The sequence below is a fragment of the Nansenia antarctica genome (genome assembly GCF_963989245.1).
Source record: "Nansenia antarctica genome assembly, chromosome: 20".
Taxonomy (NCBI): Eukaryota; Metazoa; Chordata; class Actinopteri; order Argentiniformes; family Microstomatidae; genus Nansenia; species Nansenia antarctica.
The window spans coordinates 15,448,086-15,456,791 of record NC_137693.1 but is presented as its reverse complement, the minus strand read 5'-3'; the positions used below and the strand labels follow the sequence as shown (position 1 = coordinate 15,456,791).

The 8,706-nt window shown below is 46.2% G+C and overlaps 1 protein-coding gene across 1 annotated transcript; it reads right to left on the bottom strand.

Moving 5' to 3' along the window:
• Nucleotides 1-1,509: 1,509 nt before the first annotated feature.
• tbx16l (T-box transcription factor 16, like) lies at nucleotides 1,510-8,002 on the bottom strand (the record flags this gene model as incomplete). The annotated part of the gene is made up of 9 exons (XM_080549452.1): nucleotides 1,510-2,107; nucleotides 2,397-2,568; nucleotides 3,878-3,951; nucleotides 4,468-4,538; nucleotides 4,812-4,958; nucleotides 5,496-5,660; nucleotides 6,407-6,509; nucleotides 7,047-7,239; nucleotides 7,918-8,002. 9 exons carry the CDS (start codon nucleotides 8,000-8,002, stop codon nucleotides 1,510-1,512), a joined length of 1,608 nt encoding a protein of 535 aa, XP_080405578.1.
• Nucleotides 8,003-8,706: the final 704 nt, after the last annotated feature.

Genomic DNA, 8,706 nt, shown 5'->3' with positions numbered 1-8,706 from the left:
GTCGTGGAGTTCTGTAGAACTGTTACATCTGTACCCAGTCTTTGATAAGTGAATGTCGGTTTTCTCATTTGATAACAGGTGTAATATACCATTTACATCCCTGATAGGTCACCATGCATTTACCCTCTCAGAACACTGTGTTAGTAACACCTGGACACCTCAGTCATTCTGGTGGTGTGATGGTGGGGGGAAGGTTTTCTTGGCACACTTTGGGCCCATTTAATCAATAAGCCCAATCAATAATGGAATCCAATAGAACACCTTTGGGATGTGGAGGAAGGGGAGATTCACAGCTTGAAAGTGCAGCTGAAAGATCTGCAGCAATTGTGATGCAATCATGTCATCATGGTTTGGAATCTCAAAGGAATGTTTACAACATTCTAAATCAGTACCACAAAGAATTGAGGCTGTTTTGAGAGCAAAGGGAGGCCCTACCCAGTGTTAGTATAGTGTTCTGTGTGTGTGTGGGTGTGTATATATATATTTGCAGATTTAGCAGCCAAGATTGACAAATTAACGACACTGAAATTGTTTCATATTTTGTGTTTCACCACCAACACCACTAAAATTGCTTGCAAACATTTTTGTATTACAAGGGAACCATTTTTTCAAAGGAAATGTTGAAATGTTCCATTTAAAAAAAATACTGCATATCTTTTTCTGGTCAGATTGGGTTTTAGTTTTACAGAAAACCTACCGATTATGAAGCATAGATCTTTCAAAGAATTTCATTTATTCTTTGGTCCCTCATGTGCCAAAGTTCTTTCGTTTTAAGAGTACTTTCTGGGTAGAGGCAGCTTTCAGTTAAGAAAATCAACATTGAGACTAGAATGTAGTTGAAGCATTGTATGCTATCTATAGAGCATCTATAACACCTTTATGTACCTTTATTACCCATTATAGAAGTGTATCTATCCAGACTCAAATAATGTGTGTGAATTTGTTGTTTTTGGATTTCTAAGACTGTTAAATACTTTACTGGAAAACCGGTCCATCGTGGATATTTCAGCATGTGCTCATGTGACCCTCATACCTTCTATGGCAAAGTGTTCTGTGCTACCCTTTAATACTGCCCTGTAATAAAGGTTCTGACACCTTTAATACTACCCTGTAATAAAGGTTCTGACACCTTTAATACTACCCTGTAATAAAGGTTTTGACACCTTTTGAGTTTTGGTTTTACAAAGTGTGAAAATATGATGACCAGACAACAGTGACATACAGTACTGAGTAACACATGCATGTTAGGTTTAATTTAAAGTTCCTTTTATTGATTGATGATTGCAGTCAAAAGTCCCCAAGAGTCTCCATTTTACCAAACAACGTCCTTCCCCGGCCATTGAATAATATTTACATTTCATAACTTTCTTTGCAAGGAGTTACAGGAGTTTCTTGACCGTTTGATTGGGAGGACAAAATATATACATTTGTTTCAATTCTACTTCTAGATTTCATTGAACATGAGTCCTTCACTTCCCGCCCTGGTCATCAAAACAGCAGAGGTGTGTTCTAGGGGTATTCCAGCCAGGAGGAGGAGGAGACTCTGGGGTCACCATGGCCGTCCCTCGGAGGCCCCACAGAGCCCATGTAGCTGCTCTGGTAGAGCATCATGCTGTGAAGAGGCAGGTATTCCCCCCCATGCTCCAGTAGTGGAGGGTAAGCCTGTGGCTGGAGCTCTCTGTCCCCCCCCAGGCCTGGCCTCTCATACTGGGCCTGGAGCAGTTTCCCTGGGCTCCCTGGAGCCGCCCGGCTGGGGATCCTGTTGAGGATCTCGGTGAGGGGCCGAGGGCTGCCTGGGTCCGAGTGCGGGCTCATCTCCAGGGAGCGCAGGGCACTCTCAGGGAGGGGCACTCTGCTGAGCTGAGGGGGCAGAGGGTGAGGGTAGTCAAACTCAGCCTGCTGGGTCTGGTGGTCGGGCGTGTGGCCGTGTGAGAGATCTGGAGCACCAGGGCCTCTGGGGTGAGGTGGTCCCACTGGTCTGCTACCCCTGGATGGGGGTCTCCTAAAGCTAACAGACTCCATGTGAGTCTGACTCAGGGGGGCCTGGGGGAAGAGGGGGGCGGTGATGTTTGGCAATCCAGCGTTCCTGGCCTCAGCGTCCCCAGGGCTGAGACAGAAAGAGAGTAGATCAGAATCAGAACCAGAATTGCTTTCATTACATCCAACGTACGGGTACACCAGAGTACAATTCTTAGGCTTGCAGCAGGATACAAAATCAACAATAATAGAATAAATATCAGAACATAGGTAGCTGGCCATAGTGTCATTCATACATCCTACTTGAGACAAAACACATAAACCATCAGCCAAGACTGGATTGGTCAAACTACCTTTTGTAACCCCTGGTTGGGAGTGTGTTGTGGGAGGTGTGATGAGTCCGTGGTGCGTGTGCCCACCCCTCCTGGCCGCAAGGCAGGGCGGCGGCCCTCCGGTTCATGAAGGCGTAGATGAAGGGGTTTGGAGCAGCGGTTCTAGACGTGTCTTCAGGCCGGTGCCCTGCTCCCTGGGAGTCCACTGAGCTGGAGACGGTGACATCAGCTACATCGCCTGAGTCCACTGGTCTGCTTCCTGGTAAATGTGAGAACAAAACATAATCATAATAATAACTTGTATAGCAAGTTGTATTAGCTCGTATAGCACTTTTCCTGCAAACGTGGCAGCTCAAAGTGCTTTAATCTAATCAAAATCTTAATTTAATTATTTAGTCATTTAAAGGCAATATTAAAAAGATGGGGTTTTAGTATTTGCTGAGGTTGCATCCCTAATGTAAACTGGCAGTGCATTCCACAAGTTGGGTGCATAAAATGAGAATGCAGCCTCACCAAATCTCTTCTTTTGTACATGTGGTACACAGAGAAAACCAGCGTCAGAAGACCTGAGAGCTCTATTGGGCTGATATGCTAGCAAAAGGTCTTTCAGATATTCTGGTGCTGTGCCAGTGAGAGCTTTATAAACAAGCAGAAGGATCTTGAAATCTATTCTGAACTTAACAGGAAGCCAGTGTCGAGTCTCTAAAATAGGAGTTATATGAGCTCTTCTGCTTGTTTTGGTTCAAACTCTCGCTGCTGCATTTTGGACTAATTGCAGCTGGCCAATAGCACCTAAAAACTAAAAACATAGGAACAGAGAGGACGAGGATACATGAGGAGATACACATGCCTGCTACATTGACCAACTACAACTGTTTAACATACGTACTGTATTAAGTAATAACCTCTGATATCTTTGGAGAGCAGGATCTTAATATAAAACGGAGGTATGATATGGCAGATATATATGTGGTGCGCGGCGGTCCCGCTCCAGTTCTAGTAGATCACGCAACCAGGGAATCTACTGGCCTTTAGCTCATGTGTGAACAGCGTAAACGCCTGGTCGGCAGCTTGGGATTACAGGGAAATGACAGGGAACTATGTGTGAAAGGGGCTTTAAAAGACCACAAATGCAAGTGTTGGTGTTCCACAAATTTCTGGCCCTGGTCCCCATGATGAATAAATGTTAGATTGTCTCAGAGGCCAATACTGACACCTGCTGGCTATGTACTGGAGCAGTTTCCTGTTTATAATAATAATAATGTGCCATTTAGCTGACGCTTTTATCCAAAGCAACTTACATTGCAGTGAGTGCATACATTTCAGTATATATGGTCCCAGCGGGAATCGAACCCACAACCTAAGCGTTGTTAGTGCCATGCTCTACCAACTGAGCCACAGAAGATGTCTCTATCTGACCTAAAACTGTGATCAACAGTGTGGGAGGCTAGACTCACTTGGCCTCCATTGTATAAATATACAAATAACTCCTGTAAACATGACATTCAACATCAACAATTTCCCATTCAGCTATCTGCTACGTGACTCATCCTGTTGTTAAACCTTACCATTCGAAGGTTTGGGTTCCATCTGATTTTCTTCTAGCTGTTTGTCAGAGCTCTGACCTTCCTTTTCTCTTAACCTAAGAAGAAACAAATAGCTGTTATACACAGTTTCTAAGCAACATGATTATGATGTATATGTGCAAAATACCATATCCTCATACTTTACTGATCAGTGAATCAATTTATTGTACATTCTTGGGAGCAGTCCCACTCATTTTTTTTCATATGTATTGGACAGATACAGTGAAGACAGACAGGAAAGCAAGGAGAAGAAGGGAGAGAGGACATGTCAGCAGGGTATGGGCTGGATTCAAACCCATGTGGGCATATGTGTGCACTGTAGACCGCGGTGCTAGACCACTGGACCACCCCAGGCCACTTTATTGTACATGCTGTACAATCATCATGTCCCAAACTGAGTTAACAAGGTTAAACAAGGAACTGGAGTGACTTGACTTATTGACCACCTACTGAACTGCATGTGTACACACCATGTGGTTGTCCTACAGTTATCATTTCAGTGTGAGTGTGGCTGTACGATCAAGTCAGAGGTGATGTTTGGGTGTAACTCCTTCTAAACCTGAGGGTCTCACCTCTTTCTGTTCAGCCCGTTGTCACGAAAGCCTTTCGCAAAAGGGTTGTTGTCTATCTTGAGTTTGGTAATCTGTTGGATGAATCAGAAAGCTCATTTACTATAAACTAGGGTACACATCTCGAATGTTCTTATCCCAGCAGAATATGACGTTCAACCACTAGGGGGCACTCTAAATCAACACTATCATCAAGGCAGATCACAGTATCCCTACAAGCTCATAACGATTACTTTTTGGGTACTTCACCACACATATTACAATAAGTTTGACCTTCACTCAACCAATGTAAAAACTCAATTGGCCAGTGTTCAGTTGTTCTGTGAGAATCATAAAGGCGGGATTACCTCTGTGTTCTGGTAGGCGGTGACAGCTATGAAGGCTGCCTCGGGGAAGGTGAAACGCAGGTAGCCTCCTGAGAGAGGGTTGCAGGGGTCAGGGGACTGGACGATATGCAGGCGGGGGTGGTACTTGTGCATCGAGTGGAGAATCACCTGCAGACACAAGGAACACACTTATACTTATAGCCACTGTGCTTATTGCATAACATAAATCCTCAATTCAGATTCTATATTCAGGGTTCCTACAAGTTTCAACAAGTCAAATTTAAGACCTTTCTAGACCTTTTTTAGACCTCTTTGAATGGAATTTTAGACCTATCGCGACACCGTATGATAGCTTTTTGTCATCCTCGAGGTGATGAAATTAGGGATTTCACTGCCATACAGACAAAAAAGGAAGCGAATCGTCATTTTTTTGGGTTCCAACTTTATTAATTTCCGCGTAAATAGATGTGGTCGGATTGATTTCCTTGCAGGATCTCATTTTTAAGACCTAGCATCTAATTTTTTGACAGAATAACTGAAATTTGGGACCTTTTTAGGCCTTATAAATTGGATTGCTTTTTAAGACCAGCGTGGGAACCCTGCATATTGTAACATCCAGGGTTTGTTATCATTGTGTGGATAAGGGTGTCAGCTCTTTAAAAAAAAAAAAAATATGATGACACCAGGGTCCCCCGGATGCCTTACCAGGCCATTAGAGTTGAGGGTGTTGTTGGTCAGCTTCAGCTTGTGGAAGGAGATGGGGTACTGCATCCATCTGTCCCCCAGGGCCGGGGAGTCTGGGTGCAGGAAGAGGCGGTTGGGGAGGTGTGGCTCTGTCACCCCGCTCACCTCCCAGTGATCCTTGGTCCACTGCAGAGCACAGGGATTATACAGGGATTATACAGTGTGTATTATAGTGAGGATAGGGATTATACAGTGTGTATCAGACATGGGCCTGCTACACGCACACACACACACACACACACACACACACACACACACACACTCACACTCACATGCACACACACACACACACACACGCACACAAACACACACACGTATGTATTTCAGTTATAGATTAGAACTAGACATGATTTGATTGATTGATTGATTGATGTTTGTGTGTATGTGTGTGTGTGTGTGTGTATTTCAGTTATAGATTAGAACTAGACGTGAAGAAGTGGTACTGGTCAGAGGGAGTGGTCCTGAGGGAGGGGCAGGGTGAGGGAGGGGCAGGGTGAGGGAGGGGCAGGGTGAGGCAGGGTGAGGGAGGGGCAGGGTGAGGGAGGGGCAGGGTGAGGCAGGGTGAGGGAGGGGCAGGGTGAGGGAGGGGCAGGGTGAGGGAGGGGCAGGGTGAGGGAGGGGCAGGGTGAGGCAGGGTGAGGGAGGGGCAGGGTGAGGGAGGGGCAGGGTGAGGCAGGGTGAGGGAGGGGCAGGGTGAGGGAGGGGCAGGGTGAGGCAGGGTGAGGGAGGGGCAGGGTGAGGGAGGGGCAGGGTGAGGCAGGGTGAGGGAGGGGCAGGGTGAGGGAGGGGCAGGGTGAGGGAGGGGCAGGGTGAGGGAGGGGCAGGGTGAGGCAGGGTGAGGGGCAGGGTGAGGGAGGGGCAGGGTGAGGTACCTTGTACTTGTTCTCATCGAAAGGGACCATGTCCATCATCAGCACGTACTTTGCACGAGGATTCAACCCCGTCACCGTGACTTTGCAGCTTGGAAACATCCGCCTAAAACATGACAAGGCAACAAGTTTGAATGTAGGAATGAATCTCCATTTATGCTGGAGAACCGAAGGCGTGCGCAGCCCATATTTTTTATGTATAAAGAAAATGTCAGTTAAAAATGATGAAGGCCTAGGGACTACGCATACATAATTACTTATATAGAATTAGTTATAGGGAATCCTTGACAATAGCACTGGCGGACTCAGGGGGGGGGCAGGGGGGGCGACCGCCCCTCCTGGTGCCCCCATGGTTGAAAAAAGTCTCTCTTAAGTGCCCTTTTGAGTGGCAAAAATGCCCTTTTGAGTGGCGAAAATTAGAGGATGTGCCCTATTGGCTGCCCTTACAATGGTCTAAACTTGACCATGTGCACTGATGGGGTCCCATGTTGTGCAGTAGGTGCCTTTTTTTTTTTTTCGCCCCTGCCCTTCAAACAGCCTGAGTCCGCCACTGGACAATAGTGCACATTCTATGTAGCCTATTTACAACTCAGGCAAGTATAGATTTTAAATGATTATTTACAGATAACCCGGTTATTCTTACCTCCCGGTCTTAGTGATGAGCATCTCTGTTCCCAAGTCTCCGAACTGTTCCCAAAGCTCCCGACCCTGGAGCGACACCCGGACCTCCAGCGCTGCCAGCTGGTTCTCTCTGCTGTCCCCAGCCTGGCCCCGGAGAACCGCATCTCTCTCTCTGCTGTCCCCAGCCTGGCCCCGGAGAACCGCATCTTTCCAATCTATGTAGGGGATATCCGCAAAAATATCTAAATCTACCCAGTTGTTCTTTGCATAGTCAGACTCAGAGCCACTGTGTTTATACATTAATTTCACGTTTCATTCCAATAGGAAAATAGGAAAGTAATTTACTTCAGTGCAAGGGCACTTTGGTTTGGGAAGTGGGGGGACACGGAAGATTTATTTTTTACATTTGAAAGTAAAATGCATAAATTTGGTGCACTTTGAGGGCAGAATTAAGAGGCTAGATCTATGAAGAACTACACACATCACTCTGTTGACAAGCATAAACAGTTGTGCTATAAGCAGCAAGCACATCAAAAGACGAAGCTTAATAATAACACATTCGTAAATACAGATTTCAGAAAGCTCTGAAAACAGTTAATTTACGGACGGTCAGTTAAAAGTCTTTACAAACTAACTGTAAACATGCTGGACACCAACAGTAACATTACCATCAGTGGGGGGGACAGAATCTAGGTTTTGAAAAGTGGGTGTCCCTAGTGGAGATTACTCCCCTGCATTCATTTCAATAGGAACATAGGAAAGTAATTTACTTCAGTGGCAAAGGCCTTTTCTAGTCTTAGTATCCTATGAACACCACGCAGAGTGATGCAGCCCGTTCATCCAACATAAATCACATTCATGTTATCTGGACTATCCATGAAACGTCAACCTACCTGGTGGACAATAAGCATAGCTCCTGGGTTGAGAGTTGAGGGTGTATGGGTAGTCACACAGCGGCCTCTCTTCAGGTAGAAACATGCCCTTGGAGCTCCTGTGCTGTAATCCTCTGGTTTACTCCTCCAGCCTCCCACCATCCAAGCCCACTGCAGTCACTGACCTGCACCTGAGGTCTGATAGGGCCGATCCCAACTGCCTGGTCCTCCCATATGGAAGAGGTGTGTGTATGGAAGAGGTGTGTGTATGGAAGAGGTGTGTGTGAACAGAAAGGACATCAGTCAGAGGGCCACTTTGATGTTTATACCCTTGTTTCACAGTTGGAGGACATGTCGGGTGAGAAGAGGGGTGTCTGGGAGTAGGGCATGGGGGGTTGGGGTTCCCCTGCTTCCCCCCCTCCAGCTCCCAGGCTGTAATCCCCCCTGGCCTGGGCAGTTAGTCCTGCCATTCCTACAGGAAGCGGACCCCGGCCCCAGCTCCTTTATGAGGCCAGACAGAGAGAGAGGCAGAGAGACGTGTCAATGGACATGTGTGGAGACTGACACCTCCTAGTAGCAGCCACAAGTGTCTCTAGTCTGAGACTGGGCAGGCTCTCTCTCTCTCTCTCTCTGGCTCTCTGAAATACCGCTGGCTTGGTCATGTCAAACCCAGAGTGCCGACATCGTGACGTTAGAATTATAAGGTTCTATCTCCATTTTTGTCAAAATTGAGTTTTTTTTACATAATCTGATCCATTAGGTGTTTATTAATGCCTGTGTGGTGTTGTTTTTTTTAAATGTTGACATTTT